The following is an 11,147-nucleotide window of genomic DNA, read 5'->3' as shown; positions in this document are numbered from 1 at the left end:
GGGACGTGAAATGAATTCAAAGCCACACGACATTGTGTTAGATCTTTAATATTTTCAATATTTAGTTTTTGTTTTTTTTGTTGTTTAGAAATATTGCACATGGTCAACATGCCTGCTTATGAGATAACACTCACCTCGCTCATCCTAAAATTCCTTCTCCAAAGTAAGGACAGTTTTATTTTTAAGCACAATCATACAGTGTACACGCATACATGTGTGTGTATGCACATACGTCTGTGTGGGTGTGTTCACGCGTGCATGTGATTGCACATGCATGCAGATTGACACTTTACAGCCCTGACCCCAAACTGATGTGAATTGATAGTCTTCTGTTACCTGTGTGTTTATATATATATATATATATATATATATATATATATATTATATATATATTATATATATCCTGAATATATATTTATTATATATATATATCCTGAATCAACTGGATTTGATAACAGTCAAGATGGCGGACAAAATAGTCATGGTGACTATAAAAATACTGTCTCTAGAGTAGAATATAGAATGTAGAATACAGTGAAAAATATACTATTGATAATGTTGCTGCGTGGTGAAAGAACGAGAGGTTGGTCGTGTTAACACGCTACCTGCATGTGCCAAAACATACACACACACCCACACACAGACCTAAATGCACATATAATGGAAATACCGGTATATATATTTTTTTTCACACATCCAACTGTATACAGAGAAACAAAAAGAGATACCCATTATGATAACTACCCCCACTCTTCACCAAAGAAGCAAAGAGCCAAAAAGTGCTATTTCAAAAATTTTTCTTTGACTTTTAGTATGTTATACTCTCTATCTCTTCAACAATATCAATAATTGTGTGATTCTTTTTTTGTTGTTTGTTTTTGTTTGTTTTGTTTTATACCAAATTTAAAGATAGTATCACAACAGCTCTTTCCTCTCGCTGACTTGACTGCACTGGATTTTTAATATCTATGGCACAGAGCCTTGCCCCGAAAAAAACTAAACAAAACAACCCACCCATTTCCCCCCCAAAAAAAAGAAAATAAAAGTCCTATTGCACCATTTGATGGGAAAGGATAAAGTGTCGAGAAGAGAGGGAAGAGGGGAGGGCTCCAGAGACTGCCCTCCAGGGCTGGTCTAGGATCTGCTTTCCCTGAACTAACCCTAACCAGAACCATCCTGAGCTACATAGCGCTTGACCCGGGACCAGTGCTTAAGGGCACTTTCTAACAATACTTGAGGGGTCGGGGGAGGGGGGGAGAAGGGAGGACAGGAATAAGAGCAGGGAGGAAAAAAGTTGGTTTGATAACATACGGAACGAGGTTATTATTATTATTATTTTTTTTTTTAAACTACTAAAACAATCTCTAAAAACAATACTTTCCTGATTTAACTTGTGGCGGTCCCAGACAAGAGGGACCTCACAAATTGTGCAAACACCTGATTTCAACGTTTTTACAAAACGATAAACGCCCCTACTCCCCCACTTCTGCTGTGTCTGGTGAGAAATCAGAGGGGAGGGGAGGAGGTGTGGGAGGGGGAGGAGAGGGGGGGGGGGGGGGGTAGAAACCGCCCCAGGTACGATTACAAGTAGAGGGGGAGGGGGGGGCAGGGAGGAGGAGGGCGCTGGGGGGGGGGGCAGACTGATTTTGTCCCCTTCTTTGTCCAGAGTTTGTTTGTTTTTGTTTTTTCTTTGTGATTTTTTTTGTTATTTTTATTTTTTATGCCGGAGAAGAAACACAATAGAGCCACAAGAGAAAAAAAAAAAACAGGCCACGGTAAAACTGGTTATTTCCACGGCAACGATAACGAGAGAAAAGCAACATCATATCCACTTGGAGATTCAGAGAAGTTTGGTTAAAATTCTACGTTTCCTCTCTGCCTCTTTTGTTGTTGTTGTCCTTATTCACTACATATTACGTCTTCCTACTGTTGGAATATGAATCTTGCATCCAGTGAAATATCAGCCTGGTTTCTTCTTCTTCTTCTTCTTTTTCTTCTTCTTCTTCTTCTTCTTCTTCTTCTCTGCGCTCTGCTTGGAGTCCGGTCAGTGTCGAATGTAACGTTGATTCTTCAAAGCCTCACAACCAATAGTCTCTTTACAAAATCTCTAACGGTGCCTGTTCACACAGGTTTTTTTGGGGGGTCGTGACCCCAACAGACATACACACACATATATATATATAATCAGCTCCCGCCAGTGAGGACTCAGTCTTTCAAAATGTCATTAACTGAAGGTGCAAAGGTTGGTCACACTACATACCGACTCCTGCCTTCTTCTTCTTCTTCTTCTCCTCCTCCTTCTTCTTCTTCTTCTTGTTTTTCCAGGAGCGAATAGGTTTTTACGCTTTCAGTTTCTCTTCTCACTACAATCACTAAAAACTGTGCAGGCCGATGGCTTGGTCAGACCAGGGTTGACTGTGTTGGTGTGCGAGTGCTCACGCTGCACAGACGTTTGTCCGTGCACCGCGCGTTCGTGTGTGTGTGTGTGTACTGCATATGTGTGTGTGTGTGTGTGTACTGCATATGTGTGTGTGTGCTGTCTTGTCTTGCAGCATCGAGGGGCTGTGGAATATCAGTGGAGGTCGTTGGGGTTGTGTTTGTGTCCCGACCACTGTGCTGAGGAGTGGCAGGGTGACGAGGAGGTCAAGTCAATGGCATCTGAGGGCTGGCTGGCAACAGCAAACTGCATCTGCACAAGAAGTGACAAAGTGCCTTTGTGTGTCATGGTCCTTGGTAGCGGCTCCTGGGGACTGCCAACCAAGAGTAACAGTCTGATTTGGTAAGTGTGTGTGTGCGTGTGTGCGTGTGATCATGTGCATGCTGGAGATTACATATGCACCAGGGTTGGTTGTGTGTGTGTGTGTGTGTGTGTGTGTGTGTGTGTGTGTGTGTGTGTGTGTGTGTGTGTGTGTGTGTGTGTGTGTGTGTGTGTGCGCGCGCCAGAGAGATAGAGAGTGTGTACCACAGAGTTTGTGTGTCAAACTACAAACTACTGTACAAATGTGCTGAGAGCAGACCTGGGCAAAAGTGCTGACTAGAAATATTCAGGATACTTGGAAAATAAAGGGGAAAACAATACTTCAAGAAGCACTTGACTCATCATGACTTTGCATGTGATTCGACCACTTTTGAGGCTTTTTTTTCCCTTTTTTTTTTTTTTTTCTCCAAAGGTCTGATTAGACAATTCAAGCGCGCCTCGAGTAGTTTGAACATCTGTGACCATCCTCCATGTTTCTGCCCAGGTCTGGTGGAGATAAGTGCCAGTAGAAACGGACCATCCTCCCTACTGGTTCACACACACTCCTCTCTCTCTCTCTCTCTCTCTCTCTCTTTTTCTTGCTCTTCTTCTTTGCTTGATTTTCCTGCTTCGTCGTCCTCTCCAGCTTACGATCCTTCGCTTTTGGGCTCCTCGGGGCTCCGCCCTCTGTCTCCCTGCGGCTCCGCCCCTCCGTCCTCCCGGACTGATTGATTGAAGGAGGAGCTGTGGGACGGGGCGGGGTTGGCTTCGGCCGACCCTCCGAGCTCGAAGGTTCCCGGAGTGGCCGTCTGCATGATCTTCTGACGGACCTCGCGGATCTTCAGCTGCAGGCACACCTTGGTGGGGAACGTGTCCGAGTAGCGTGCCTGGAAGGCAGCCGTGGCCTGAGCTGGAGAGGAAAGAGCGACGAGGAAAATAAGGAGGGGTTAACGAAAAGCAAGGAGAGAAAAACCTCATGACCATTTAATCTGTATGATTTCCTTGAAGATAAAACAACAGATTTTTGGTCACGGATTTTCACTGAGCAGTTTGCTTCACATACAAAAAACAATGACTCAGTTGTTTCTCAGTTTCATAATTACAAAAGCTAAAAGGATGTGTTCATTCATATATGTATGATGCTATGGAATACTGCAAAGACTTAATATTTGGATGTAGAAGTGATTAATTAGGGTTTTCTCACTCTGAGATCCTTTTTGATCTGTTGTATTGGTCTCATGGAGTGCAGATGATCTCAGGGCTGCACGCTCGACAAAAATCAAAGTTCCACCAGCGACTTAATGCAATTTCTAGCATTTGTTTACCTGAGGGAAAGAAGCCGTGTTCCTGAAACAGCTGCATGACCAGCGCCCGACGCTGATCCAGAGTTCGGCGCAGAGACGAGTAGGAAACCCTGTCCAGGTCTCCCAGAGGAACCTCGGCCTCCGGACCTGTTGGGTTCAGAAAGGTGCGTCAGAGCGCTGCCGGCTCGTCCTCTGAGATCTGTCGGCGCTGTCGCGTCTGTCGTACCTGCTCTGTCGAAGGTGAAGATTTCTCCCTCGCACTTGGCGGCGCTCTTGGGGGTGTTGGGCTCGGAGCTGCAGCTGGACAGACAGCGGGTCTTCCTCCTCGGGGAGCTGGGTTCTTCTGCTGTGGGCTCGAGCTCTGCAGGGAGTCGGAGACACGAGGGATGACGAAGAGGAACGCACACTTGTGCCGAATAGTAAAATGGTGATTTTACTCTCCAATGTAACTTTAGATCTTTCAGTCTCACCCGTAGAGTTGCGTCTCTTCCTGCGGTAGCTCCCCAGGATGGCTCTTGGCGAGGTGGCCAGACTCTGCAGAGTGGGCGAGGGAAGGACCTCCTCCGGGTTAAACTCTGGAAGCTCGGCAAAACGCTCCTCAAAGTACGTCTCCGACAAGACCCTGCACGCACACACACGCACACGCACACACACACACACACACACACACAGAGAGAAAAACAACCCAGCGGCCGCATCAGTCTCCGGTCCAGCAGCACAATGTTTTAAATACCAGGGGATGCATCTGAATTTATTCACATTTCTCATTCCTTCAGGCTGAGTTCTGCCCGGGCGTTCTTGTCTCTGTGGCTTCCCCACCACTTTTCTACTGTCTAAATATATTGCATATCAAGGGTAGGCACTCTGCCCACTCACATTCAGTAAACAGAGTTTCCACCATCGTGTTCTGAAGTTGGGAGGTTTGGCTGTGCAGTAAGAATGAAGAAGGAAGCCACTACGCTTGAAAATGAGTGTTAATGAAGTCAACAAATCGTCTCGTCTTTAAGCTGCTTCGTGCCAAAAGCTACATAAGATGAGCTCCTGTTGTATGAGCTCTCCCAGCCTGGGGAAACGTAAACTGTTAAAATAAAAGGGAACATTGTTCTACCACGACCAGGAAGACAGAAGGACCTGGCAGACTTTAAAAAAAAATGTTTTTAATTTCTTACTCTGATCTGGCACTGATTCTTTGAGAAGTCTGACTTTAATAAAAGCTTTTCTTGCAGTCAAGCATGAGGTGGGGCTTAAAAAAATATAACAAAACACTCGCATCTCATTCTCAATTTCTGTTCCTCCTTTCGGGGGTACTGACTCATTTCATGCCAATTTGTAAATTCGGAAACTTTGAGGTTCCTTTAGAAACCATAAGCCACACACGTTTGTTTAAAAACGTAAGAAATATGAGATTTCTGTGCTGATATTGACCCACTCACTTTTCAAGAGAGTCAGGTGTCTTCTTGAGCGGCGGCGGTCTGAACTTGGTCCTCTTGGAGGAAGTGGGTGGTTCTCTTTCAGCAGGGGGAGGCAGTGGGGGGTCCAAACCTGAGGAGGGTGGAGGTGGGGAACGAGGTCCAGCCTGGGAAGAGAGTGGGAGGAAAAACATTGGACTGAGGGCTGCGTAACTTTCTGCAGCGTCAGTGCACCTATGACGAGCTGTTTTTAAACATACCTCCTGTGGTGTGACAGCAACCAACTCATTTATGACTTATGATTGTTCTATTATCTGATTATATTATTTTCAAAACGATGATTCGCTGCGGGGGAAACATTCGGGAAAGCACCTGAAATGCATTTGCAAAGTTCACAGAAAATCCTTGACTTCACTAAGAGAAGTTGTGTAAGATCTGTTTAATACAGACCAGATTCAAACAAGTAAATGAATTCCTCTCAGAAATCCGAGAAAAATCTGAACTGCAGATCGAAAAACCAAAGTTTTAAGACGTGTGGTTTGATGAGAGAAACAGCTGATTGACCGGAGCAGATATTGGGCAGCTTCTTTCACCTCTTTGCTGCTGTTGCCGACGCCGTGCTCGTCTCTGTCCATCTGTCTGCCTCTCTTCTTCTCACCGCTCTCCTTCATCCCTCTCTCTCGCTCCTCGTCCATCTCGCTTCGTTTCTCTCGGCCGTATCCGTCTCTCATATTTTCTTCTTTGATGGAAAAACCGATGTCCTCCTCTTTTTTTACTGGAAAAGTAAATAAAAGATCCAGTCAAACGTTCATACAAAACAGACTGTACCGAACCTTATTCATCTCACTTTAGAAGTCGCACACTGCGTCTGTCAGCCTTCATCCTGCAAGATCAGTTTCACCTCAAATGTAAAGAGACGCTGATTCTCACGGTGGATGATTCAGGTAGAATCTGATGTGTTTTTCACTCTGGAAAACTTACAGAGAAAAGTGCCTTCATCCAACCAGATTTAGGTTTGTGGTGATTCTCAGCAAATCATAGTACTTTCCAATCACTAATGTTTAGTTTAATATTAAGGTAAAAGATTTGTTTGCCTCTCATCCTGTGAGACAAGGAGGGGTGTAATTTAAGAGTATTAAGGCTCCACGCTTTACGCCACTGAAGAAACGTTCACTGAAATTTAAGTCCAAACCAGGTGAAACCAGTGGAGCCTTACCTGTTGCGCCGCTGGTCATATAAATGGCCAATGAGGAGCTGGTGGCACAGCTCGACAATCCCTGAGCTCCGTCCTCGGTCTCAACATCCAGCAGGCTCTCACGTTTCACCTCCACCTCCATCCACCCGCCGGGCTGAGGGGTCGCCACCGCCGAACCCTGCGCTCCCATCGGCAGCGGAGAGGGAGGGCTCATCACGTCCTGGGCCGGAGCCGCCACCGCGGGTGGCGCGGCCGTCATCGAGACCACGCCCGTAGCCAAGGCGACAGTCGGTGCAGGGTATATGGCAGTGAGTACCTGCAGAAGAAACCGAACGTGTCAGAAAACAGATTTCAGGCTGCTGCGATCCACCCTGGTGCTCGGAGGGTTTTGTGTCTCATTTCTGGTTCCTAAATGAACGAGGCTTCTCTGGTTCCACCTCTGATTGTTTTGGAAAACAAGACAAGGAAACACAAAGAGGTGAAAACAGCCGCTGACAACATGTGTTCCTACGCCACGACATGTCATGACGAGGCCAACCAAAGCGGAGAGAAAATAAGTGAAAGTATAAATACAATCGCTCTGTTAAAAAAGACTTTTCCTGAGATCAGATTATTAGTAACTTTTCGAACCAAAATATATCTATTCTTTTGAAGCAAATAGGAAGAATTAAAAATGGGCAAAAAAGTAAGTTAATTTCATCTTTAACTTTTTTTTTTTACATTTCAGTCTTCCTGACCACACACCTCTACACTACAGTTGTTCCTATTTACCTGACGACCGGCGGCTGCTGCCGTCGGGCCCGGAGAAGTCTGTGATTGACAGCTCAGGGGCGGAGCTGCAGCCAGCAGCGGCGGCGGACCGACGATTGGCTGAACCAGGGTTTGCCCAGCCGGCGTGATGGCGGTGAAGCCCAGGGTTGCCAGGGGTGACGGGAGGTACGCCGGGCCTGGAGGCTGAGGACCCTGTTGGGCCGTTGCTGTGGAAACACCTGGTCCAGATTGGACATAGGTGATCCTGACGGAGAGAAAAGGTCACGAGTGTTCATGGTGAATACGGTTATAATAATATTAGAAATCCAAAAATGTCAATAATGATCTCAGCAGCAAACCTACTTTTTGGCTCATTAGGTTGGTTTAAAAATGACTTAAATATATACAGAAGTGGGTGTAGATTATTTTTTTCGTGAAGAAGCCACTCAATAAATTGAAGCTTTGTTTAAGCTTTAAAGAAAATTTTCACTTTCAACAAGCTTTTTTCTTTAACCTCTTTCTGAACTTCGGAAAACTGGAGAAAAATACATTTGAAGTTACAAAATCGCTCCGAGGGATGATGGAGCATAAAAATCTGTTCACAGTGTTGACTTTCTTTATCTGTGTTGACTGCACATTAAATCATGTCATGACCTTTCTGAAAATCCAAATCTGAACACATCTTTAACTGTTGTAGATCAAGAATCTGAGAGGCGTCTGTGACCAGCTGACTCATCGTCAAAATGCAGTCGGGTATACGTTGCTGTCGTTCAGGTGTTGGGCCTGTGTGATAGTGACCTGGTGGGTGGGGAGGTCAGGAGAACGGTCTGTGGGGGCGCAGCACCGGGAGCCATCACTGTTGCCACGGAAACAGGAAAGGGGCTCCCAGGATGTACTGTTGCTGCGCCGCTAGGATGTATGTTGGTCTGCACCACGGGCATGGGAGCAATCTGGATGATCTGGGCGGGGGAGACATAAACAACATGAATTTCTCAAACTATTCCCAACATTTTTTAAGGTATATTTTAAGGGTAAAATTGTTTTTCTAAGATCACACATTTAATATTTGATCATGTATTTGTTAAGTAACCAGTGAGGAAAACTTATAAATATGTAACATGATTTTATGGCCCTCAGAGTTCTGAATAATGGAGTGAACAGCAGTATGGCTGCAACTAGCAGATACCATTGTTTAAATCTTAATTTCATTTCATTGTTTTGATTAATTGACTCATGTAACTGTCTAAGAAACAAGTTACAGTGTGTTCATGATTATTATATATATTTATATTGTATTGATATTTAGAGGCTCCAAAAAGAGCTCAGAGATGTTTGTTTGAACGTTTATGTTGTATTTGTAGTTTATAGATGTCCGAGGTGACAAAAAAAGAGAGAGTGCCAATAAAATCCTCTGACGACATCAGTATGATGTGCGGCCATTATTTGTTGGACCTGTGTAGCCACAATTAGTCTTTTGATTAATGATTAACAGCTGAAAATGGTTCTGAAAGCTCAAGAGATCTTCATTAATAACTTTGTCCAACCAACAGATCAAAATATTTGTTTTAACACGATATATATGTTTCTGTAATAAATGAATAAAACTGTATTAATTAATATTCTGTCCACTGGCTAGTCGATCAGTTGTGTCAGCACCGTCTCCGATACTCTTACCTTGTTTCCTGTTGCAGGGCCGTTCTGTACAGGAAGAGGCGGAGCCACCAGGGAAATTGAAGGATGAGGAGGAGTAGAGCCTGTTCTCACTGTTGCCATGGGAACCAACATCTTGCTCTGCAAGACGGGCGACTGGGTTTGGACTAATGAGTGAGAAGGAGAGAGAGAGAGAGAGAGAGAGATAGATAGAGAGAGAGAGAGAGAGAGAGAGAGAGAGAGAGAGAGAGAGAGAGAGAGAGAGAGAATTAAACCAGTCATAGGAGGAACAGATGAATCGAGTCAAAAGAGGGGAGGTGAAGACAGCACCGGAGCGACGGTGGGCGGAGACACGCCGAGAACATTTCAGAGACTGATATAAGTGAAATTCCTCACTGTTAACAAGGTGGAATTACGTCCTGTTGCTTCAGACTCTTATGAACAGAGTGATTAAAGCAGAGGTGGGCGGTGGGCACTCAAAACCCATGTCAACAGTGTTTTTCCTGTCAATCAAATCTATTGAACTACAGCAAAAAGAAAAATCAAAGAAAGACATGTTTTTATTTCAGTTTTTAGTCGACCGGTGAAAAAACTAGGAAGAAAAAGTTTTTTTTCTGTCAGCCAATCGTTGCTCTCTGTCTCACCTCGAGTCCCGGGGCTGACTCTGATTCCCGCCCCTGAGTGTACGCCATTGGCCAGGGCGGCATTGATGGGCAGGGAGAGGATCTGCTGGTGTGTGAGTTGAGGGGAGGAGGGGCTCTCGGTGGGCTGGACGTACTGGACTTGGGGGCAGGCGGGAGGTGTGACAGCGGTGGGGTGGAGCTGGGGCTGCAGGACAGGTAGGGGGGGAGTTTGGGTGGGTGGCTGCAGGGGTGCAGGGGTGAGGAGCTGGGCTGCGGGGAAGGACCCTCCCAGGACTAGGCTAGTGACCAGGCCGCTGCCTCCCACGGGGGTTACACTGACTGGACCGGGGGAGGAGGACGACAGGTACCCACCCCCTGCGGTGATTGGCAGCTGCTGAGGCCCGCCTCCTCCAATCAGGAGATTGGCTTTCTTGTCCTGCAGGAGGGAGCTGTGGGCGGTGGCTCCTTCCACCGGCTTGCTGGCGATCGGGATGGGCGTGCTGGTGATGGGGCGCACCACATTGGTCACCATAGTGGGAGCCATGCGGATGCCGGCGAGGACCTGGGTCAAACCGTGCTGAGCCAGAGTGAGGGGAGCCTGGGTGATGGACGTGGAGCCTGCGGTGGACAAACAGGAGACACCCTGTCCGCCTCCTCCGATTCCTTCTCCACCGCTCGCTGCTATCTCCTCCTTCCTGGGCCCTCCCTCGATGCCTTCCTCTCTTCCATCCGTGCCTCTCTTTTTCTTCCTCTCGGACCCATCTTCTGCACCTCCTCCTCCTCCTCCGTTCCCTTTAGCAGAAGTGGAGTCGGATTGAGGGGTGGAGGGAGAGGAGGAGGAGGGGTGAGAGGAGGGAGCCACTGGCTGGAAGCCATGCTGGAGGGAAGAGAGGCGCAGAGATCAAAGCGGTGAAGTTCTTCTTGAACACACAAGTTTCTCAACTTAAAGTAACTTTGCAAAAAAAAAAATCATTTGGTTTTTAATGCTTGTTGAGAATAAAGAAATGTCAAAACTTAAATCAAACCACCAACAGTACGACGCCTTACATGCCGTAGATATGAGACGCTACACTGTAAAACCAACCTACATAAAACTGCCTCTGGAAACCACGGTGAGAAAAAAAACTATACACAACATTTCCTTTTAAGTTGCACGGTATGTATCCAGCACAACATGGTTGCCACGGTTACCCAGTAGACTCTAGGCTAAAGTTAAGACCAGCGTGGAAAGTTATGCAAGTTATTTGACAATCTCTTCACCCACCTGTCCATCTGGTTCGTCCTCATCACTGTCTGTCACTCGCTCTTTACACTTGAGGTCGATGGAGCCTTCGGGGCACGAGTCCTCTGAGGGGGGGGGGGGGTCAAGAGTTTTAACACTACGCAATTTCAACTGTTTGCAATCAGATGTGAGCAGATGAAACAACGAAAATTGGGCGTTCAATCTGCCAGAATCACCGTCACATTGCAAATAAAGTG

The 11,147-nt window shown here is 46.2% G+C and overlaps 1 protein-coding gene across 4 annotated transcripts in view; it reads right to left on the bottom strand.

The window, feature by feature from the left end:
• Positions 1-32: 32 nt before the first annotated feature.
• The window catches only part of cica (capicua transcriptional repressor a), a 33,460-nt gene continuing 22,345 nt past the window's right edge, over positions 33-11,147 (bottom strand). For 3 of the 4 annotated variants that reach the window (XM_069176567.1, XM_069176569.1, XM_069176568.1), the window contains exons 11-22: positions 10,933-11,015; positions 9,690-10,545; positions 9,070-9,212; positions 8,194-8,354; positions 7,417-7,660; positions 6,667-6,961; positions 6,044-6,225; positions 5,475-5,617; positions 4,512-4,663; positions 4,268-4,402; positions 4,063-4,188; positions 33-3,647 (exon numbers count right to left, since the gene is read on the bottom strand). In XM_069176567.1, the coding sequence (XP_069032668.1) occupies positions 3,385-3,647; positions 4,063-4,188; positions 4,268-4,402; positions 4,512-4,663; positions 5,475-5,617; positions 6,044-6,225; positions 6,667-6,961; positions 7,417-7,660; positions 8,194-8,354; positions 9,070-9,212; positions 9,690-10,545; positions 10,933-11,015 (2,783 nt within the window). In that variant the 3' untranslated portion in view covers positions 33-3,384. The remainder of the gene's footprint in view (positions 3,648-4,062; positions 4,189-4,267; positions 4,403-4,511; positions 4,664-5,474; positions 5,618-6,043; positions 6,226-6,666; positions 6,962-7,416; positions 7,661-8,193; positions 8,355-9,069; positions 9,213-9,689; positions 10,546-10,932; positions 11,016-11,147) is intronic. The other variant, XM_069176570.1, reaches the window with a different exon arrangement.

The sequence above is a fragment of the Embiotoca jacksoni genome, unplaced genomic scaffold (genome assembly GCF_022577435.1).
Source record: "Embiotoca jacksoni isolate LCO1_2020_lvr unplaced genomic scaffold, fEmbJac1.0.p SCAF_7, whole genome shotgun sequence".
Classification (NCBI taxonomy): Eukaryota; Metazoa; Chordata; class Actinopteri; family Embiotocidae; genus Embiotoca; species Embiotoca jacksoni.
The sequence above is the reverse complement of the archived record's forward strand: the minus strand, read 5'-3'. Positions and strand labels throughout refer to the sequence as shown.